Source organism: Pituophis catenifer, unplaced genomic scaffold, assembly GCF_029215685.1.
Source record: "Pituophis catenifer annectens isolate HBS135680 unplaced genomic scaffold, rPitCat1.0.hap2 SCAF_7, whole genome shotgun sequence".
Classification (NCBI taxonomy): domain Eukaryota; kingdom Metazoa; phylum Chordata; class Lepidosauria; order Squamata; family Colubridae; genus Pituophis; species Pituophis catenifer.
The window spans coordinates 60,841,367-60,865,936 of record NW_027256887.1 but is presented as its reverse complement, the minus strand read 5'-3'; the positions used below and the strand labels follow the sequence as shown (position 1 = coordinate 60,865,936).

The 24,570-nt window shown below is 36.8% G+C and overlaps 1 protein-coding gene across 1 annotated transcript in view; it reads right to left on the bottom strand.

Annotated features, from left to right (window-relative positions):
• ENTHD1 (ENTH domain containing 1) overlaps nt 1-24,570 on the bottom strand; it is a 40,970-nt gene that overhangs the window by 9,738 nt on the left and 6,662 nt on the right. The window contains exons 3-4 of the mRNA XM_070947855.1: nt 24,027-24,136; nt 1,436-1,562 (exon numbers count right to left, since the gene is read on the bottom strand). Coding sequence (XP_070803956.1) covers nt 1,436-1,562; nt 24,027-24,136 — 237 coding nt within the window. The remainder of the gene's footprint in view (nt 1-1,435; nt 1,563-24,026; nt 24,137-24,570) is intronic.

Genomic DNA, 24,570 nt, shown 5'->3' with positions numbered 1-24,570 from the left:
GCACCCAAATATTCAACCTCATTGTGGGGGGGGGGGGGAAGGTGCATCTTATACTCCAAAAAATACAGTAATTTTTCTCTAAAATGTGTACTAAATTCTCCACTAGAAACTCTTGTGCTAGCCAAAGATGCAAAGATACCTTTGCAAATGTGGGAATAAGCAAAGCTCAGCTAAAAATTCAATTTTCAATATAAATTGGCTTAATTTTGAGTAGATCTGGTCCTAAAATAACTCAATATAAATTTAGACTACAAATTTGTATGTGATTATTATTTTGACAAGATAACTACTGAAAAATATGCCATAAAGCCTATTACTTTTCAACTGTATGTTGCTTGAATATTTACTATTGTATTCATGGCAGTGAAGAGATGAACATTTGGTTCCCAGTTCCCAGTTCCCAGTTCATGTTCAGAATGATGAATTTATGCTCTATTTCACATTAATTTCTGTTTATCTATTTCCATCATGTACGTATTTTTATGGGCAGTTCAGATCTATGGTCAAATGTCCTTTATCTCCTAGGACATAAGATCTGATATGAAAATAAAATTATCTCTTTTGAATTCACCCTCTCAACAGTTTATTTCCCTATTAATAACTTCACACAGCTGAAATATCGTAGTTTTTGTTGTTGTTTCTATGGCAACCATTTCTGAAAGCACAGAATGTGCCAAGCAAAGCTAATGTTCATCAGAACATTTTCATGCATTAAATTCCATTAGTCATTTGTGTATGCTGTAAATAAACAGTCTATTGCTAGCCTTCGGATGAGTACAACAAGAATCCTCAGATTCAGATATAAATATTCCTATCCCTGAGTGACTGTAGAACCTCAAAGCCAAATATATAACAGTAAAAGCATTTTTATCTAACACAGTTTTAACCTACCATATCTTTCTGTGTAGTTATGTGTGAAGATGGGATCAGGGAAAAACAGATTCAAGTTTCCATGCAATCATGGAATTCACTTGCTATTTCTCTCAACAAAACCTATCTCACTCGGTTGCAGCTGAGAGACTAACCTGAGGAGTGACTTCATGAAAGCTTCTCAGGAAAAAAATGGGAGATACATGTAATGCAATAATAAATCATTTACTCCAGTGGTGAAATCCAGATATTTTTACTACCGATTCTGTGGGCATGGCTTGGTGGGCGTGGGAGGGGAAGGATACTGCAAAATCTCCATTCCCACCCCACTCCAGGGGAAGGATACTGCAAAATCCCCACTCCTGGGGGAAGGAGATTGCAAAATCTCCATTCCCACCCCACTCTGGGGCCAGCCAGAGGTGGTATTTTCCGGTTCTCTGAACTGCTCAAAATTTCTGCTACCGGTTCTCCAGAACCTGCTGGATTTCATCCCTGATTTACTCCCAATGTCTTGTTTACTACTGAATATGTGATTTAGTACAAACTTAGTTTATTTTCTACATACCTGTATTCCAGGAATTATTAGCAGGTGCCTTTGTACCTTTTGCCAATTCCTCTTTACAGACAGTAGCTGGAAATGTTGACTCCACAGCCGCAAGGCACGATTCATCCTCGCTGAAGGTGATCAAGTCCTTATACAAAAGAAAACTGGTAATTAGTCTAGCAAGAGTTAGAAAGCAGTTTGGAAGAATGTACAAAGGAGAAAATATTTTGCGGCATTCAACCAAATGGACAGAAAATTAAAAACTGTACTATTGTATGAATCAATATTAGGGTTTCATATAGAGATCTATTTCAGCTTTCCTACATGATACTTTATTTCAGACATAAATATTCCTATCCATGAAAGATATTGTTTATTGAAAAAATGGGTCCACAGATGTGAAATATATGTTTGGAACACATTTTATTCATTGATAGGTACCCTTCAAGCAACCTAATCGTAACTCTAATCCTAAACCTTCAGGCAAAAAGTGGCTTCCAAATGAAACATAATCTGAAACAAATAGGAGGTTTCTAAGTTTTTTCTTACATTTGGTTATTTCAGAAATGCAACAGCCTCTCCTCTGAAATTTGGATGTCCTGACCTGGTGGGAACCCATAATTATTCACATTAATTGAGCAGCCATGTACGTTTTCTAAATAAATATATTTTAAAGTAACTAAACTACAAATTTCCTGCTTGAGAATGTTTCTCTTAGATTGCCTCCCTTTCTAAATAAAATGTTTAATTTTGCCAACTCAGATTTAATTAAAAAAATAAACATTGGCTATTTACAAATCCTAGTTTCTTATCAACTGATAGGTGTATATTTAAAATATTTTTAGAATATTCTTACCTTGATTTCATTTTAAAATCCCTTTTTTAAATACTGAACTGAACTATAGAGAAAAATATTTCTAATGATTTCTTATCTAGATATTACAGCCAGTTGCTAGATCATTTCAGTTTCCCCAAGCATTTAAATAGACTGTTGACAAGTAATCATTTTATCATCTACCGTATATAAAGTTTGATTTTTATGTCCTTGCTGTTCCTTATCTCAAGAGTAAAGCTGACAGAATAAATCTTATATTAGTTTCCTGAAGCAATTGTAAGTAGTTGAAGCATTCGGGCAATAGTCAATTAGATTTAGATCAGACTAATTTCATTCCTATGAGCTGAAACTAAAGATAGTCAATCTCGCAGCCTCAAACACTCAGACTGCTCTCAGGTAATTCTGATTTGATCTACTATAGACCACTAGAATTTATGAGACACTATTGTGACACTATAATATGTCATAATGATTGCAGCCTGCCATACATTCAATAGAGTATTATTTGTATACTGTGGGCTTTTCAAACCACTTCCAGAGACCATCTGGAGTAAGCACTCCATGAGATATAAAGAATTCCTACCTGAAGAAAAATCAATATCTCCTAAAGAAATACAAATACTTCCTCCTTAAGTAGAGGATGTTTGTGATTTAAACACAAACAGACTGAATTTAATCCATGTACCAGTAGTGCAGCGGTTCTCAACCTGGGGGTCGCGACCCCTTTGGGGGTCGAACGGCCATTTTACAGGGGTCGCCAAAGCCCTCTCTCGCCGCCCCCCCATGCCTTCACTCACACTCACTCTCTGTTCTGTTGGATTGCTGGCCGTTCACTTACCCCGCCCACTCCCAATCTATTGCTGCCTCCTGAGTCCCAGCTGATGGCTAGAGGAAAAAAAACTGTTTAAATTCTTGCCGCGGGGCTTCAAAGGGCCGCCCTATAGCCAATGATGGGATTCTGCCAGTTCCGCCCCACCCCTTGCCCCGCCCCTCCGCACCACTATTTATTGCCAATAAATAGTGGTGGGCGAGGGGCGGGCGAGCCAACAATTTAACAAACAAACAATTTAACGGTTCGGTGTTTTTTTTGTAATTTTATTGGCCCATGGAGCTTCAGCATAGGCTAATTAGCCCTTGATTAGATCGGCTCCCGACTCTCAGCTGATTTGCTCTCAGCTGTTTTGCTCAGGGGTCTGCTGCTTGCTGGAGCAGATTTTTTTTCCCTTAGCTATGCTGAAAAATGAAACTGAAAGTAAAGCAGGCTGTTGGCTTTGCTGTTGCTGCAACGTTGGAAAATTAGGCAGGCAGATTTCTTTTCTTTTTCCTCACCAAAAAAGGTAGGTGCAAACAATGGGAAATTTAAGGAAAAAGAGGAGAGTTCAAGATTTTAAAACACAAAAGAAAAAAAGCTCTATTTAACTAGGGAATTGTAATAATTGAGATACTATTAATTGTATATTGTGTTGAAAGCAGAAATGGTTAAGTTGTGGTTTGGAGGAATATATGGGGGAAATTATTTGGTTTATTATTATTGGTAAATATAATTAATTGATTTATAAGAAATTGGATTGCATGGAAATAATTGGAATATTCATGTTCATATTGATTAATATACAAAAAAGTAGTTATATAACTAATTGATTTATATTAAAATGTTCAGTTTATATTAAACAACTGTAATATTACATAATTAACCAATGTGAGGATGGATATAAAAATAGATGACAATGGGAAGGGGTATAATATAGAATAGAAGGGAAAAATTGAATTTGATTAAGATTAGAGATGAGGATGAAGGGTAATATTGGTTTTTTACAAAAATAGATGAGGAATAAATATGGCAAAAAGGAAATATAGAAATTGTAAATTTAATTGAAATGACTAAACACTGTTTAAATTTGTGACAAAAATTTCATTTCTATTTACATCGGATCTGCAGTGTTTATACATATATACATAAAATGTCTCTGGTATCACTTTATCAGTCAATTACTACTTATTTATCATACCTTATATTCCCTCTTTAATTCTATTGTTCAACCATTCGTACCACCTTTCCCACACAGTATAATAATCTGAATTCTCATCGTTATTTATTTCATATGTTAATTTACTCATCTCTGCGCACTCCAGGATTTTTCCAATTATAAGTTCCTCTGGTGGCAGGGTTTTCTCTTTCCACAGTTGTGCGTATGCCAGTCTAGCAGCTGTGGTTATGTGTATTATCAAATGGATCTTTTTCTTTCCATACCCCTTTTTTACTATTCCCAGGAGAAATATTTCCGGCGTCAATTCTATGTCTTCTCCAATTATTTCTTGTATCCAACTCCAAATTTTGTTCCAGTATCTTTTCACTTCGGGGCAGGTCCACCACATATGAAAGAAGGTGCCCTCCCCATGGCCTCATTTCCAACAGTTGGGATGCATATTGGGGAACATTTTAGCTAATCTGGCAGGTGCTAGGTACCACCTGTGAAGCATTTTGTATTGATTCTCCTTATAGGTCGCAGCTCTAGTTAATTTATAATTTTTATTCCATGCCTCTTCCCATTCATTGAAATTTAGGCTATGTCCTATATTTTTCTCCCATTTTTCTCCCTCTTAATTGGTTTTTAGCTGACTCTTCAAATCTATCCTAGTTATATAATTTGGCCAAAACTTTTTTCTCCAGTCCCATCAAAATTTTATCTAATCCATTATATCCTAATTCCAAGCCATAATCTTCCTTGTCTTTCTGATATCTTCATTTTACTTGTAGGTAAGTCCACCAATCTAAATTTATACCTTGGTCTCTCAGAGTGTCAATTGATTTAAGGTTTCCTCCCCCATCTAATATATCTTTATATCTGCACATTTTCTCCATTGCCCACCTGTTTGGATAGAACAAAGCTTCCATCGTGGAGAGCCATTTGGAGACTTTTGTGTAGTAACGCTGTCTGATTCCGGTCCATGTTTGGATTAGGGATTCCCTGATTTTATGCCTATGGAAATAAGTTTTCTTTTTTTTGTCTGTATCCCACAAATATGCATGCCACCCCTTCTGGAGATCGTGGCCTTCTAAAGTTAGAATTCTCCTATTTTCCAAAGTGGCCCACTCCCTTATCCATATTAGCTTGGCTGCCTTATAATATAATTCCCAGTCTGGGAGTCCAAAACCTCCCATATTCCTTTTTCCCTGTAGAATTTTAAGTGAAATCCTCGATTTCTTCCCATCCCATAAAAACTCCCTAATGTTTTTATTTAATTCTAAAAAGAATTTTTTATCTAGAGTCACAGGTATATTTTGGTATAGGAATAGAATTTTGGGAAGAACGTTCATCTTGATCGCAGCTATCTTCCCTACAAATGATAATTTAATTTTCTTCCATCTGTCCAAATCTTGTTTCACTTTTCTAATTAGGGGAACATAGTTATCTTCCTTTAGGGATGAGCACCTTTTAGTAATCCAAATTCCCAGGTATTTTATTTTTTTGACTACCTGTAATCCCAACGATTCTTCTAGCCCTTTTTCCTGAACTTCAGTTAAATTCTTGGTTAGTATTTTAGTTTTAATTTTGTTCAATTTAAGTCCTGCCACCTCGCCATACTTATCCAATTCCTCTAATGCTTTTGGTCCAGATTCTAAAGGATCTTCTAATATTAGGGCCACATCATCCGCAAATGCTTGCATTTTGTAGATTTCTTTCTTAATCTTAAAACCTTTAATTCCTTCATTTTCTCTGATTTTCCGTAATAAGACTTCTAGGGCCATGATAAATAATAACGGTGAAAGGGGGCAGCCTTGCCTTACCCCCTTCCTAATTTGGAACCCTCTTGTCCTATCACCATTCACAAGAATGCTTGCCCTTTGGTTATCATAGATAGTTTCTATCATTTTTACAAAATTTGCTCCAAATCCCATTAATCTAATTTGGTTAATCATAAACTTCCAATTTATTTATTTATTTATTTATTTATTATATTTCTATACCGCCTTTCTCCCGTAGGACTCAAGGCGGTGTACAGTCAAGAAAAATATAGACACACAAACATCATAAAATTGCTAATTAAAATTGTTACTTAGTTTGGTCAATTAAATAAAACCCAGAATTAGATAACATTTAAAAAATCATTTGCATGTTTGTATGTTTAGCCCTGCCTGTTGGAACATCAGGGTCTTGAGGGCACGGCGGAAAGCACGGAGATCAGGGATATTCCGTATCTCCGGGGGCAGTTCATTCCAAAGGGTTGGAGCCCCCACAGAGAAGGCCCTCCCCCTGGGAGTCGCCAGTCGACATAATTTGACTGACGGTACCCTGAGTTAACAATTGACAGTTGACAATTCAAATTGTCGAACGCCTTTTGGGCATCCAAAAAAATTAGGGCCATCTGCTTTCCAGGATGCTCTTCATAATACTCCAGGGTGTTTAATACAATTCTCAGATTATCTTTAATTTGCCTCCCCGGAAGAAATCCATTTTGATCCTTATGTATCCAAACGTTTAATATTTTTTTAAGTCTCTCGGCCATTATAATAAATAATTTATAGTTGGTATTAAGTAGGGATATTGGCCTGTAGTTTTGAATTTGTTTTAGGTCAGCACCTTCTTTTGGTAAAAGTGTGACATGCATTTCCCTCCATGAATCTGGGATTTTTGCATTCATCAAGGCCTCATTGAAAATTTCCACTAATTTTGGTTGTATTTTTTCTTCCAATTTTTTATATATTTCCCCTGGGAATCCATCCGGTCCTGGTGCTTTGTTGTTTTTTATTTTGGAGAGGGCTGTTTTAAGTTCTTCCAGTGTTATTTTTCCATTAAGCATTTCCCTCTCTTCCTCCATTATTTGTGGGAGCTCAGCAATTTCCAAATATTGCTCTAATTTTCCCTCTGGGGCCTCCTCTTCTTTATATAAGGCTTCGTAATATTCCCTTACTCTTTCTAATTTCTCTTCTTCTGTGTTTAGAAGATTACCCTTAGCATCTTCTAATACATGAATTTGCCCTTTTTCATTTTCTTTTTTCAGTTTATAGGCCAACCACCTTCCCGACTTATTGGCGTTTTCAAAATAATATTGTTTTGTTCTTTTTATGTTTAGGGCTAGTTCCTCCTGGTCAAAGATGTTCATTTTATGTCTCCACATCATCCAATTTTGTTTTGTTACTTCATCTCCAGGGTTAATCTGAAGCTTCCTTTCTGCTTCTCCTAGATGGTTGAGAATGTCTTCCAAAGATTTCCTTTTTTCTTTATTTTAAATGCGTTGTAGGATATCACTACCTCTCTTAGATAGGCCTTCATAGCATCCCAGACTACTTCTCGAGGTGTTCCCTGGTTCTCATTTTCTTCAAAGAAGAACTCTACTTCTTCTTTCAATTTTTCTATGCATTCTTTGTCATTTAGTAATTTCACATTAAACCTCCATCTCTGATGTTTCTTTCTCTTTGCACTCTTCTAAATTATTTCAAGGGGGTTGTGGTCTGCCCAAATATTTGGGCTAATATCTGCTGACCTGATATCTAATCCCACCTTCCTGGTGACCCATGCCATGTCTATTCTAGACCATGACTTTTGCGTCTTACATCTGGATGCAGGGTTCGCCAAATGTCAATTAAATTTAATTCATCTGCTAAATCAAAGAATGCTCTTGGTAAATTTGTTTTTTTGTTTTTATTTGGTTTATTACTTTTATTGTCTTTGACCGAATCTACAATGCCATTGAAGTCGCCTATAATACAAATCTCGCTATGTGCCAATTTTCCTAATTGTTCACTGAGTTTTTGGTAGAATTCTCCTTGTTTTTTATTTGGAGCATAAATATTCACCATTAGCATTTTGGAATTACCTCTAGTGACCTTAATCATGAGAACTCTGCCCTTTGTATCGTTATACTTTAATTCAGCTTCTATTCCCTTTTTTACATAAATTGCAACTCCCCTCTTTTTTCTCTCTGCTAATGAGGTGAATATTTTACCGAATTTAGTATACTCTAGGCAAGCAGCCTCCTCCTTTTTTATATGGACCTCCTGTAAGCAGATTATATCTGGGTTTTGTTTCGCCAGCTTTGTAAGTGTTAGCTTCCTCTTTTTATAGTCATTCAATCCGTTAACATTTATTGATATTAATTTTAAGTTATTCATTCCTGATTTCCTTGTCTAGTTCCTAGTTCCTGTTTGTTCTTACGGCTCTTACTGGTCTTGCTCTTTTCCCTTTGACTTCTTCTTCTTCTGTCTTCTTTTCCTCCGCGATTTCTTCTTTGCTGTTTCGTTTTTGTGAGGTTTCTTCTTCTAAATTAATTGCCTCGATTTCCTCTTTACTACTCTGTTCTTGTTCTGTCCCTCTTAACTGGTCGAGGAAATCCTGAGCCACACTCAGACTGTCTATTTTTATTCTCCTCCCTTGCCAGGTGATTAGCATCCCTTCTGGCAAGAGCCATCTAAATAGTATATTCCTTTTATTCAGTTGCATGGCTAGGAATCTGTAGTCCTTTCTTACCTCCCTCACTCTTCTTGGCATCTGCTTTAATATAATCACCTCTTTTCCTCTGTATGTAATTTGCCCCTCTCTCGCTATGTTATACAAGATGTCTTTTACTTTCTTCCTTGCAAACCTCACGTGTACTTCCCTTGAGAGCCTATTTCTCCTCGCATAATTTGTTTGTACCCTGTAGATGTCATCCAATTCTCTAATAATTTCTTGCTTATTCTGTTGGAGCACTTCCGCTATCAATTCAGCCATTTTTTCTCCCAGGTCTTCCTCTTTGTCTTCTATGACATTTTGGAACCGTAGGTAGAACGATGCCCTGTCTATTTCCAGTTGGATTAATGAGTCTTCTAATTGCTTATTCTGCATCGTCAACGTCTGGTCTACCGTATCTAGTTTTTTCTCATTTTGCTCAATTCTTTGCTCCGCCTTCTGGATCCTTTGCTCGTTATTGGATATTGAAACTTGAATTTCATTCATCTTCTTGTCCAGTTTGTGTATGTCTGATTTTAGTTCAGAGTGGTTATTTGACATTCTCTCTTGCATGGCCATCATCGTTTCTTGTATTAACTTCAATGATGATTGGACGGTTTGCAGTGATGGTGTTGTTGTGGGTTTTTCCGTTTTTGGTAGGCCTTCTGTTGATTTCTGCAAAGCTGGGGAGGAGGTCATAGTTATAGTGGGATTTGAGGGTGTTTTCTTTCCAGTTTTCAATATCGTAGAGGACATACTCTTCATTTCTCTCAGAATTATTTTTTGATCTCTGATTATCCTCTCAATATTTCTCCAAATTTTCATTCACAGGTTGCCAGCCCTCCCCTTTTTTTTCCCCAATAATTTCATTGTTTTAGGGTACTAATATTTTTCCTAATTCTCAACTGATTCTCAGCTATGAGGAGGGTCTAATATTCCTTCCAATTCAAATTAACCAGCAATATCACTTTCCGTCGGACTCTCAGCTAAATAGCACTTAAATCACAATATTAATAATATCAATTGATTAATTACAGTTGATTAAATACTAGTTTCTTATTTATACTTAATTAATTTAACAGCTAATAAATAGTTAATTAATTGTTAAAAATTGATTCTCTTTGTGGGGAATTTGTTCAGGTCCCTTAAATACAAACAATATCTGTTGTTTCCTGAAGACTTAAATCACTCTACTTCTTAGAATATACAAATATCCTCTATCTCTTAAGTTCCTATGTTTTACTTAATTAATTTTTTTTTAATTGATTTCAGGTACAAAATAATATATAACTATAAGTGTAATAAATTACTATAGAAAATAAATTACTACAAATAAATTCTACCAATATAAATAGATACGGTTAGATGCTTAACAGATTAGATATAATTAGGCAAATATGTAATAGAATATAGAAAGATAGAAATATATCTATTATTGTAAATATTTATACTTATGACTTCTAACGTATAATTGTTAAAGGTAAAGAAAGATCAAAGTTTGATGAATATAAAAATTTACAGTATTTGTTGAAATTAATAGTAATATATAAAAGTACAGATTACTGCATAAAGCGTATCTAGGTTGGAGCAGGATATGTTTCTTTATTGCTCAGCCTCCCAATTTCTCCCGATCTTTCTTCTTTCCAAATTCGGAGGTCTGAGTCAGCACTCTGTGGTAGATCTCAGTGCTAGATTGTCTCAAGCCAGTCCTTCTAAGTGTTACTCTGTCCAGTCACTGAGATGGCAGCATTTCCTGTTCCTCTCCGCAGTCGGGTATAGACAAATCTCCACTACCTTATTTTCCGCTGGATCAATGCTGTAGACAATCAAAAAAAAGAAGATTTTTCTGGGTTCCTTTTCCTTCTTGCTTGCTAAACCCGCCAAATCTCTCTCTTTGCACAGAGGGTCTCACGCCAGTCTCACGCCAGTCTCTCTGTTCACAGCGCCGGCTTGTCAGGCTACATCTTCTTTAGATCTCCTTCTTTGATCACAATCGCCGCTTTTTCCCTCGCTGAGCCCTTATCGCCCGACTCTGCCGGCCCCTTCTCCGATATCCTCTTTACTTTAGGCAGGAAAGGTAGACTCCGATTTCACCAATGCAGCCTCCGAATCTCCTAGCTCCCGTCTCGTTGCTGGCTGCTACAGCTTCGGGTCAGCCATTTAAGGCTGACTCACACACGTTAGGTTGACAGAGCCGCCTGGTCTTGCGAGAAGCGTTTGCAATTCACTTTCTCGCTCGCCTGGCTCTCTCTATTGTCCGCGGGGCTCTCCGGGTCCTGCGCCCCCGAAGGGATCCCCAAAATGCGGTGACAGACGGTGTTGAGGAGTAGCGGTCACTCACTCAGCACCATGTCACTGCAGCTCACCAACCGGAAATCCTAAAGTTTAACAATTCATTCTTTATCTTAATATCTTTATATTTGTTTGGGGTTGGCTTTCTTCCCTTTCATCTTTTTTATTGTACAGCAATCTTTCTCCTCAAACCTACCACCTCTCTCTTTTCTTTCCTTCTTACTTTCTCTTCCTCCCCCTCTTCTTCTCCTCCCTACTTCTTCTTCCTTTCTCCTTCTCCTCCTCTCTTCCTCCCTCTCTTACCCTCACTCCTACTCTAATTTCCCTTCCCTTCCTTCATCCCTCTCTATTGCTGTATCCTTTTATGCATATGGACTACTCAGAGGGCTGAAAAAGTTATTTCTGACTGGTCCTCGCACTTTTGACCAGTCCTCAAACTTACGACTGTCCTCACATTTTACATTTTTGCCCTATCTTGTCACCATGGTGAAGAGAAGCAGTTGTGAAATGAGTGACACGGTTGTTAAGAATGCTGCACGGGCATAAATGTGAGGATGGTCATAAATGTGATGACCAGTCAAAATTGCGAGGACCTGTCAGAAATGACTTTTTTCAGCCCTCTGAGTAGTCCCTATACACATAGCCATGGCCACCCAGTCACATGACCAGTTACCCACGCCCACCCAGTCACATGACCTCCAAGCCACGCCCACAAAATAAGCCATGTCCAGAACCAGTAGTAAAAAAATTTAGAACCCACCCCTAGTTGGGGGTCACCACAACATGAGGAACTGTATTAAAGGGTCGCGGCATTAGGAAGGTTGAGAACCACTGCAGCAGTGGGTTTCAATTTCATTTGCTACCAATTTGCTCGTGGGCGCGTATGCATGATGCTTCTGCGCATGCACAGAGATGTCCGGGCGGGTGGACAGAGCCTCCCGTCGCCGCCGCTACCAGTTCACCCAATCCGGGGCGAACCGGTATCAACCCACCACTGCCATGTACATATGAATTTCTTCAGGGGTGAAATGCTCCCAGTTTGGACCGGATTGCCCAATCCGATAGTGATGGTGGTGGGTGGTTCGGAGAACTGGTAGCAAAAATCCCTGCCCCCACCCCCATGGCCAGCTGAGCCACGCGATCATCAGAGGCTTTTTTTTTTACTTTTAAAAGCATTTTTTCTACAACCTCTTCAGCTGAAAAAATGCTTTTAAAAGTAAAAAAAAAGCCTCTTATGATCGCGCGGCTCAGCTGGGATCGTCAGAGGCCTTTAAAAGCCTCTGACGATCCCAGCTGAGTTGCCTGATTGTCAGAGGCTTTTAAAAGCATTTTTTTCTGCAACCTCTTAAGGTTGCAGAAAAAATGCTTTTAAAAGTAAAAAAAAAATTGGCCACGGCCACCCAGTCACATTACCCCCCAAGCCACGCCCACAGAACCCATAGTAACAAATTTTACATTTCACCACTGAATTTCTTGTATCTCAACCTTTATCTGCAGCAAATTCTTTAGTAACTATTTATGCAATCTCGCATATGAAAACTGAAATCAATAAAATTTGGCATGAAATATTTTAGAACTATGCTGGAATGAGAAGCAGCAGTAAGAAAGCTTCATTTTTATTTTTTATTAAGTTTTATTTAATAAATTACATTTCATGTTAAACAGATAATACTGAAATTCACCATTCAAAAAAGGGATAGCACAACAAATCAAAAAATATATAATCTCTTTCAAAGTAAATTTCCTTTTTCAAAGTAAGAAAACTTTCCTAACCAGTTCTCATCCTAATTTTTATAAAATTCCCACAGAATATATTGTGTTCCAGGATAATGTATGTCTTCTAAATATTTTAAGCTTGTTATATTAATGGTGGTTTCTGCTGTTAATAAATTGCCCTCATGAGAAAGTTATATACAGGTCAGGACAGATAAAACATGGTGAAACAGACTGGCTCCCGGTTGGCAAAGGAGATGAGGTGGCATACTCTCCCCTTATTTATTCAATCTATATGCTGAATATATATTAAGAAAACCTGGACTGGAAGAAGATAAGCATAGTTTTATATTCTGAGAAGAAACTAATAACCTATCCTATGCTAATTACACTACTCTGGTAGCTTAAAATGCAAAGTATCTGCAAATTCTAGTAAAAATAGTTAAGGAGTAAAGTAGAAAAATAGGACTAAAATTAAATATAAGGAAGACCAAACTAATGCCAACAGGTAAAACAACAACCCTTAACACTGGTATTGAAGATACTAAAGGCACAAATGACCAGGCTCATATTATCCTACTATTCACATATTATCTGAAGACCCAACTCTCTGGAAAAGGCTCTAATGCTGGGAAAGGTGGAAGAAAATAAAAGAAGAAGACAGCCAAAAATATGCAGCAACAAGTGTACCATTGGGAGACTTGAAAGATTAGATTAGGAATAGAATGTCACGGAGAAAATCTGTGTGATTGCTGAGAGTCAAAAATGGCTATATGACACATAATCAAATCAAATCAAGAGCTATTATTTCACATTACTAATAATTGAAAAGCACACAGTGCATTTCATAGCTCTCAACAAAAAAAAATCTTAAATGCTCCCTATTTGTATTTTTAAGGAGGTGCTCTCTATTGTAACCTAACTTCAACTAGTACAGACCAGCTGAATGAAGGATTTTCATCAAATTTGAAGACTATTATTATGATCATTTTTTCTTAAGAAATACTTTATGTATAAAGAAGTAAAACAAGAGTAGATGTACAAGAAATCTATCACAAAAGTTATACGCCCCCAAAACATACACTTTAGCCATTTGGAAATCTGTTCCAAAGATACATGCATGCATGCATGCATGCATGCATACATACATACATACCAGTGGTGGGTTGCCCCCGGTTCGCACCGGTTCTATAGAACCAGTAGTAAAACCGGTGGGAGGCTCCGCCCACCAACCCTAATGTCACCGTGTGGCCCCGTTGCGAACCAGTAGTAAAGGTAAGTAGAACCCACCCCCGATACATACATACATACTTGTGTGTATATGTATTTATGTATGCATTTTAACATGTACATGAAAGATACCTGAAACAAATTGATTTGCTTCTGTAGTCAAAAATGATATTTATTGTCAATCATTTATAAGTGTGACACATTTAACATTACCTATGTTTCATTAAAAAAAACCTCACATCCTCAAATGTTGCACAACTGAGATATTTAAAATTCTTTTTACTCTTTGTAAGAAAAATCAGAAGTTACAAAAGTTGGTATGAAGACCATAGCGCAAACTGTTTAACAAACTGTTTCAAACAGTGCTTGAAACAGTTTTCTGAAGTAGAAAAACAACAGGTGTTAAAAGCAGCACTCAGTCTGGTACAGAAAACACTTTAACCACACATATAGCTATGGGGAAACTGAATTCAGCTCTTTGTAAACCACAGCTTTTGAAGCAATCCTAGAGGTATAAATAAAGAGAAGGGGGAGAAACAGCCACCTTGGGACCTGCAGCATAGGAGGCCTGCTACAAAGCAGCTCCCTTGCCATCTGCCCTACACATTCAACAAATCTGATTGCACAGGTAGGAACAGAGATCTGGGCTATAAACATCTAGATGATTATTCTGTAATAGCAAAGAGAATCTCCTATACTTTTTTGCAGCTATCATGCAGTTTTGCAACTCAGGCATGGTAGTCAGAGCGTAGATCCCCAATAAGAATTTGTAAGAAGAAGAATATGGAAGGAAGCAGGGGGAAGAGACAGAGGGAGAGGGAAGGGAGATGTTGCCGCCACTGCTGTTCTATACGTTCCCCTGTTTTGTTCCCAAACCAGTTATTTCCTCAGCAGCAATACCGTACACTGGAAGCAGAGTCCTCAGGGGCATATCCTATCAGAAAAACTCTTTAACTCTTTGCTGCCATCTAGTAATAACCTATATTTTAGTGCATTATTTTGGGGAGATCTTTCTGAGAAGAGAAACTGTGAGTGTTGTATGCACATATAGTTGTACTTTGAATGGGAGAGTGAGAAGAAGCTTTCCCCTCCCTAGAAGAAGAGGGAGAGACTGTTGGTGACTGAGGCAGTGAAAGGACACCTTGATGGGCCTAGTCTTCTGCTGCTGCAGTGTGAAAGAAGTGGCCAAGTAATCCTCCTTTTCCCACTTTCTCCTACCTTAAAAGCCATAGCCTTAGTTAGGGGAGAGAGGGGTGCTGAGTGATTTGTCTTGGAACCCAAAGAGATGCATCACCTACAGAGCAATGCAAAATAATTTTGGTTTGCCTTTAGTATATATTAATCAAGTTCACCCATCACAAATTCAACAGTTTGTTGTTAGGGAATTTAAACTCAATGAAACACCTAAAATTTATAAAGTGCATTATCAAACTGGAGTAGAGGGAGAACCTACACTTTTTGCTTAAAACTAAACTAGAAGAAGTCAATATTAGTTTTTATGTAATAATTCCAGCTTGACATATGGATGCTGGTATAAAGTTAAGGTGATAAAGTTATATTTTTAACCACTGTAATTTGTTAAAAACCAAAAGTCTCAACTAATACAATGGGTTTTCAATCCAAATGTCAATTGATGTGGTTCTTATAATCTGTCTCACATGTAACCTAAATCCGCATAACCAACCTGTCTTCCCCCCCATTTGCCCCTCAGTTTCATCCCAATTTAAATCTTACATCAGTCTAGTGACTTTGTGCATCTGAGGAAGGGAGCTGCAATTCACAAAAGTGTATGCCTTTTAATAAAATGTGTTAGTTAAAAGTGCTGCTACAAGATTTATTTTTTGCCTCATAGAATAACAGGATTCTCCTCTTCCTGAGAATGAGAAAGCATTTCTTTTTTTAACTACATTGTCAATTTGGGATACATCAAATCTTGTAAAGGACTTTTCAAAACAGACAAAAGCAATAGGAAAGAGGATTTTTACTGTTAAATGTATTGACACCAGCTCTGAAATCCAAAAGTGAACTTGCTGATACAGTAGAGAGGATCTGAATCTGAAGAAATGCATCAAACCAATACTATAGTCAGAATGGTCAAGTCAATCAAGAAGAAGAAACAAAAGCAAACTACAATTCCTTTAAAAGGACATGCAATAACTGTAATAGGAGATTTTAATGAGCCTGATATCTGTTGGAAGATACTCTGGTAAATATGGTCTTACTAGGGAATTCTGGGCTTGCTTGGTGACACCGTCTCCAGAAAAAATAGGGAGGCACCAGAAAATCATCTATTCTTGACTTAATACTACTTACGTAAATGGAAGCAATAAGAACAACAAGGAAAGGAGCCATGTAATGCTCAGAATCTTGGTTTTTGAAAAGTAAAACTGAGTGTGAGTAAATATGCAACTTAGATTCCGGAAACTGCATTTTAATAAACCCATAGCAGTGATAATTGAGGTGCCAGGACAGAAGAAGCTAATAGGAAAAGAAGCCTAAGACAAATGGGATTTTTTAAAAGGAGACACTAAAAGCACAAAGGCAAACCCCAGTGAGGATGACAGAAGCAGAAGCTAACACATCTGAACAAAAAGTTTTGAAAATAGAAAATGACACACTGATTTAAGACTTGGAAGTAGAACTAGAAATGTCAATGTTCTATTTTCAAGTTACAGTTTAAATGCTACCTGATAAAAACACATGGGCCAATAAAAAACTAACATTTGGGAAAGATTGGTGTTAAAAGTTAGGATGAACTGACTAGCTCAGAGCTGAAAACACAGCCTACCTAGATAAGCAACCTGCTTGGAGAAAAAGTACTTTTCTTTTGGTGGAACACGTGAGAATTGCCATTTCATTGAAGTACACATGCCTGTTGCTTTAAGCTTTATTTTCAAATATATAAATTTACTATTGTAAAATCACAGTAAACCTCCAATGTGCTCTTCTACAAATGAAACATAGGATTGGGTAGTATTGCCCTAAAAATTCTTATTATTCATGGAAGCGAAATATTTGCAACATTGGGAGATTCATATCTTGTTTTACCATCAGAGGCCAAGTGGCTATTTTATGAGTTGCAGTGGAATTATCATGATTTAAGAAAGATATATGCAAATATTCCTGCCTACTCTCCTCAGATGGAACAGAGTATATTTCTTCTTTTAAATTTGCATTACTTCTCCATTCAAAATATTTCAGAGATGTTGTCAGTTCAAAATACCATCTAATGATTTGTTCCCCTCTGTAATATTCTATGTGCTGCTGGTGGTAGATGCTCCTTTGCTTGAATGTTTTAAATGGAGGCTGGATAGACATTTCTTAGGGATGCTATAGTATGGCTTATTGCACTGGGCAGGTGCTTGAAGAGCTTCCAAAGTCCTTTCCAACCCTTTTGCATTCTGTGATTCTGTGACAGAGGATGGTTAAAAGTACAGAGATAGCCAGGAACTGCAGAGATGGTATCGGAAATGCTAATGCTCACAGTGATAAGAGGTTTGTGATGAATTCTAAGAATATTATATGTTCAAATTTAATGGAAGAGAAAGCAATTATTAGTTGCTCAGTGAAGATGACAAAATGTTAAAAGATAATGAAAGTTGGATAGGCTTATCTCTTATTTTGGCTCAATCTTTTTCATTGATAGGGCGTGTGTTCCATATGTAATCATAAAAACACACAAAGGGGTAAGACTAAAATTTGTGATTTGTAGAGTCAATGAATGCCTGCTGTATTTGTTTTGAATATGTGCCTTTCCATGCATAAGGCTGGCAATGATTCAATCTTGGGGATATATTTTGAAATTATAATGTGGGATTTCCAATAGTCTTTTGTGCACTGAATTTAATTTCAGCTATTGACTCAGCTACATATCTAGAGAAAATGTACCAAAAACAGATTTGTTACATTCCCAATGTGACTCTGGAGTGAGCAGGAACTGGGTAGTTCATTACTGTAACTCTTCTGCAAGAGTTTTACAGAGTAAAAGATGTTGTGATATGGAAATGTTTTTAGATTTTTTTAAAAAACCATACACCTGAATTTAGACAGAAGGAAATATATCTGATATTCCAAAGCACATGGGAGTAAATTAGAAAGGCAATTTCTACCTCATTGTTTATGTATCATGATAGTAAAACAAAGCCAGCCTAAAACTTTAATAATTTCTTAATGAAATAGTTTGCATATAGATAAGTAATTGAATAGATCTTTAGAAGGATAAAGAATACGCAATCTTGCCTAAACTCTCATTATATCATTCCTTAATTTTCTCATTGCAGTTTCTATTGTGCTTTGAATTTTTCCCAGAAAAATAAAGGATCAGTACAAGCATAGAAAAATATTAAAGAAAAGAAGAAAGGATAGCTGCACTGTGACTATACTTGAGGACACATTTATCAAAAGAAAAAAATCTTATCCTTGGAACAAATATTTTAGTTGCCATAGCATAATAAGCAGATATTTATGAAGGATTGGAATTATACAGAGATCTGAGCCAATTTCATTAAGATGCTGATGAAAGTTTTTCTGCTTACGTCCAGTTACAGTACCTTGGAGCATTCATCCTTTTCAACCTGGGGTGCTAAGTGTATCCATATTAAAGTAATAATGATCAGTATAACTGAGATGTTAATGACATTCATTTTTGTTTACTGCAGATCTGGTTGTAATTATTCATGCCTTTGCAATCTGCATATTAGACTAAATGTGTTATGCAAAATAATCCCTGAGATAGGCCTTAGAATCAAAAGGAGGGGTTAAAACAGAGAAAAGAAGCCTGAAAGAAATCAGGTGGACTCTCACCAATTCTCCTTTTTGGGATTCATCACTCACTACTGACTCCAGCCCCACCACAACTACTACATAGTCAAGAGTTTTCCCCTCAGCAAATCTCAGGACTTTTGAGAAAAAGATCAGAAACCTTTAGAGGAATCTTCTGCAACTTGTTGTCTCAAACTACCACAATCTCTGTCCAGCAAATTACAATTGCATAAGTAATTATGGAATTTTCTGGAGTCACCCCAAATTATTGCATCAAAATGATCAATTTACTTCAGTGATGATGTAATGAAGAAACTCCTTGTGTACAAATGACCTTACAGAAACCACTACAGCAGTGGTTAATCTGAAGATTTGCCAATTCCCAAATAGTTTTTGATAATCTGTGTAATTTTGTTTTTATTTTGAGCACTCAATTGGAAAACTATTAAACTTCTACAAAGTGTATTCACCTACAATAAGGAAACCTGTATACTGGATCACCAAGAAAGATACAAATAGCTCACATGCTAGCAGCTATTGTGTTAAATCCTTATTTATAGAACAAGAAATGAATCCACCATCTCAAGTATTATGACACGGTACATTATCTGAGTAAATGTTGACATTAATGACAATTAAAGTGATGCTTAATTAGTCAACAACAGTGACTAGAAACCATGAGGCGCTCACATAAGTGATAAATATGATTAACTAGGAAAAGTGAAGGAGGAGGAAATGAGAAAATATTGCCCAGGATTGAAATCAATATTATATTAATTAAAACACAATTAATTTAAATAGCTTGCTCAACAAGGTACTATTGGCAAATTTTGCTAATGCTAATCTCTGCAACTATAAAGATCAGCTGTTTTTCAGTTTTCCACTGATGTGTTATTGTTTTTTGTTGTTATAATTTCACATAACAACACAACTTGTATGAAATCTCCAAGTATTCTCATACAGAGTAACCTCTGTAGTTGGACTGGGGCAGGGGTGGGTTTTAACCAGCTTTACTACCGGTTCTCTTTGTGCGCGCGCTTCATGTGCAATCGCCTCTTCAGAGAAGAGCTGGAGAAGTACTGGGGCCTGAAGGAGAAACTTGAAAGGATATGGAAAATAAAGGTCAAAGTGATCCCAGTGGTGGTATGTGGTATGCAGCAGGGGTGAAATCCAGCAGGTTCTGACAGGTTCTGGAGAATTGGAAATTTTGAGTAGTTCGGAGAACCGGTAAATACCACCTCTGGCTGGCCCCAGAGTGGGGTGGGAATGGAGATTTTACAATATCCTTCCCCCAGGAGTGGGGAGGGAATGGAGATTTTGCAATATCCTTCCCCTGCCACACCCACCAAGCCACGCCCACCAAGCCACACCATGCCCACCAAGCCATGCCCACAGAACCAGTAGTAAAAAAAATTGGATTTCACCCCTGGTATGCAGTAAAGAGATCATGGTAGATGCAGGATATAAATTTCCACTATGTGCCAATGATCTATTCCAATTAATAAATTAGTCAGAAAATTGCTCTCCTTATTTCATTTCACTAATTCATAGGCTTAGTGCCCCATCTGATTACTCTATAAACTGGAGCAAATCCACTGGGTCTAAAGTAAGGATTTTTATAAGTACAGTGGATCAGATTTCAGGCAATATTCTGATTCTTTTGTTTAATTCAATCTAATAATTCCTAAAAAGTTGCTCAAAGGATATATCTCCATATTTTTACACAAATGAATGTTGACAAATGCTTCACCATTTTTTTGAGCATTTAATGATGAAAATGAATTTACCAATCAGAAGTTGAATTGTATTTTTTTACAAGTTTTCACTGTTTTCTTCATATTCTTCCTTGCCCATGACAAAGACAGACTGAAGTTGTCCTTACCTCTATTAATATTAAAATAGTATTTTCCTCTTTATTCTGATAAAGATTTTCACTGTTTAAACTACAGTTAGCTGTTGGGAAAAGTTAAGATTATGCTACACTTTCAGTTTTATCACTGGACTCTTCATGCCAGAGAAGCTGTTTAGAAATTGGAATGTTAATTCATATTGTCTGGACTTGTCCTACAAGTACCACAGTAAATACATAGTATATAAATACTATGGTAATGAAATCCATAGGATAGTTATTATGGCTTTAATTGATCATGGTTAATTGAAGATGTATAAATTATGCTTAGTTATATCTCCAACATTTGGAATCTATTAAGACATCAGGAACTGAGGATTTTCCATTCATTGAGAATGACTAAAATATTTATTATTATACAACATGGGAAGAATGTATTAACACTTGAATGGCTGCAGAATAGAACAAAATACAATAGAAACTATTGATTTAATCATCTGACCATATCAAAAGTATAAAAGTGATACAAGTATACAAGTAAATATAAAGAAAACAGTACATATTCATAACCTCACGGTTAGATTATTGCAATGCGCTCTACATGGGGCTACCCTTGAAAAGTGTTCGGAGACTACAGTTGGTCCAGAACGCAGCTTCACAAGCTGTCGTGGGTGCACCTAGATACACCCACATTACACCAATTCTCCGTGAGCTGCACTGGCTCCCTATTGGTCTCTGGTCACAATTCAAGGTGTTGGTTATTACCTTTAAAGCCCTACATGGCTCAGGGCCAGGTTATCTTCGAGACCGCCTTCTGCCGCATAGCTCCCAGCAACTGGTAAGATCCCACAGAGTTGGTCTCCTCCGGGTCCCGTCAGCTAAACAATGCCGGCTGGCGGGCCCGCGGGGGAAGGCCTTCTCTGTGGCTACCCCAGCTCTCTGGAACCAGTTACCTCCTGAGGTCTGGACCATCCCCACCCTATTGGCCTTCCGAAAAGCGGTGAAGACCTGGTGTTGATCTCGCTCTTGTGATCTGGTGAGATCTGGCCATGAATGGCGTGAATGAGTTTTTAATGTTTTTAATGTTTTTAATTTTTAAATGTTTTTTTATAATGATTTTTTAAAATGTATTGTGAGCCGCCCTGAGTCTTTGGAGAGGGGCAGCATATAAATGGAATTAATTAAATTAAATTAAATTAATAATTTGTCACTCTTATAGTTAATCCCAATTTGATCTATATAGTCTGCCCTCTTCAAAATGGCCTTTGATATAAGAGTACTGTCTTACTAGTGATGTGCAGGTTCATTCCCTGCAAAAAGTATGATAATTTCTCCTGGGTGCCCCATATTTTTTTTTTTTTAGGTTTTAAATAAGAAAGGTAAACAGACCTTTTTGCAAAATACAATCTGCAATCAAGGAGGCTATGTGCAATGTGTTCAACAGCTAGTGTACCACAATTATGCAATCTTTCTTCAGATGGAACCCCATGAAACCTCCTATATCTCACCATAGAATCTAGCTGTTCAAAACAAGCTCTAGAAAAAGCTCTTCTAAAGAGTTGAGCCATGTAAGTTGTTAAATACTTTTTTTTTTTACTAGGAAGCCTATTTGTGTCCAACCAGCCATTTCCTCTTAAGCAGACACATTAATGATCCTTTGTTGTTTGAAACATCTGTTGGCTTTCAGGTCTGACTGAATTGGATGGAAAAATCCACATTATGAGATGACATTTGAAAGTTGGGCAGCCCAAGCATGAGGAGCATGTTATGCAAGTGCTCTATAGAACAAAACCTGGGTAATCTATCAAGATCCATAAATAAGGTCTTCAGCCAATTAACTTCTTTAATAACTAGATGGCTTGGTATATGGAATATTTATTCACACATCCCAAAATGCATTTCAACAAAGTGGACTATATCTGTTCCAATAAAGGCGCATCCACAATTCTGCATGATATATATAATCACTATTTGGCTGTTATTTACACTTTGATTGGAATTAGAGAACTTCGGTAGCTATGGTTGGTCAGTTGTCTTATGGTGTTAACATAGGCTGTAGCCCTTTAAAAACTTCTCTTGAAATATGGGAGCCAGGAATCTGTTTCTGCAGAAATAATTTCTAAGTATAGATAGATCTTAACCTGATCAATATGTTCCTTATCCAGGCTGAAATATACCTAGTCCACCTCTTCCCAAAACTACCTTGGCCTTGATCTTATTGATGCTCAGGTAATTGAGTGCACAGTATGAACTACATACTGCGTCAAATTCAATTTGTATGCCGCCCTGAGTCTTCGGAGAGGGGCGACATACAAATTGAATTAATAAATAAATAAATAATAAATACATCTGTACAGCACTCTTCTCATCCCTACCTGGGCGTATGATATCAATTCTGCAGAATTGTATTGCATCATTTGGCAGAAAGCAGAATGTTTCCATGTTCATTTTTATGTCTATCTGTCTGTCTATCTATCTGTCTGTCTGTCTAATCTATCTATCTTGAAAGGACTTTTGCATATCATTAATGCAAACAAAATGAGAGCTAGTATACATCCTTGTCTGACTCCCATTTGCTACTGTGAATTGCTGATATAATTGATATCTCAATAGAGGACTTTTTTCAACAAAAGGCCAAAGAACATTTAAGCAATTTGGTCAATTAGTTTGGATTGCTCAGCCTCTTTGTTTTGTTTGTTTGTTTGTTTGTTTGTTTGTTTGTTTGTTTGTTTTGATAAATGTGCCATATTATTTTATTAATTCTATTTATGTAGGTAATCTTTCTTCTTTATTTTAATTAGTCTGACATAATACAAACTTTTTTTAAAAAAAATGACTTAATCTGGGATGCATGCACTGTACACTATACACTATCTATCATTGAACAATGGTTTATTCTACAGGAGATAGTAAGTTATTGTTGGATGATTTGTTTAGAACAATTGTTTGAGCAATTACAGAAAGGTCCAACATTTGATTTTGAACAATGATTACTAGATATCTCTAAACAGCTATTAACAAGGCATAAAAGTAATCACAGATTACAATTTTTATTTCTAAGATCCACTACTTGGAGACTGAGAGACCATCTACTGCTGCTAGCAAATTAGCCTTCATGAAATTTTATTCACTCATTCTTGAGTTAGCAGAACATTATATTGGCATGAAATCTGCTGCTTCCATTGCTGGTCCTTTCTCCACTTCCCAGCCATTATCTGCTTGGATGGTATGAGAATAAAGAGGAAAATACTATTTTAATATTAATAGAGATAAGGACAACTTCAGTCTGTCTTTGTCATGGGCGAGGAAGAAGATGAAGAAAAGAAACATGTTGCCAGAATTTCCACAGTTACCAATTTATTTATTTATTTATTTTTTGAGATATCTGGTTTAAAGAGTAGTTACTTCAAGCAGATACCCATACAAATTCCCGGGCACAAGAATTACGAAAATTGCAAGGATTCTTTATCATATTGAAGAACCCCATAATACTATTATTACCTCTGATGACTTTTTTGCAATGATATTCAGTACTGTTGCTTCTTGGGCTATTTCTGCTTTGCCTGTCTGCTGGCTTTGCTCTGCTGCAGGTAATGCCTTAGGCAGCAAATCTGCCAAAGAAATAAATATACTGTAAGTGTGTGTCAGAGAGAGTGAGTAAAAAGGAAAAACCTCTCCAAAGTTAGTTAGACCCCCCCCAAAAAATAGGGGTTGCTGTTTTAGTATTTCCAACAGTAGATAAGCTAATTCACATGCTGAGACAGAATTGAAATTTCCGTAGAACTCTGCTGAACTTTACCATTAACTCTGCTTATGATCTCTTTTCCCCCCAAATAGAAGAAATTTATATAAAGAACAAAGTTATACTTTTTGGTGTGAAAAATATATGGGGAGGGGGTCAGAAAAATAGGCCCAGTATCATCCCTGTCACTAAATTTCCCTTTCTTATAATTTTTATTGAAAGTTTTGATGACAATAATAATAACTAATACAAACTAAAATAGAACCAAAAAAAAAAGAATGAAAAGGGGAGGAAAGAAAAAGC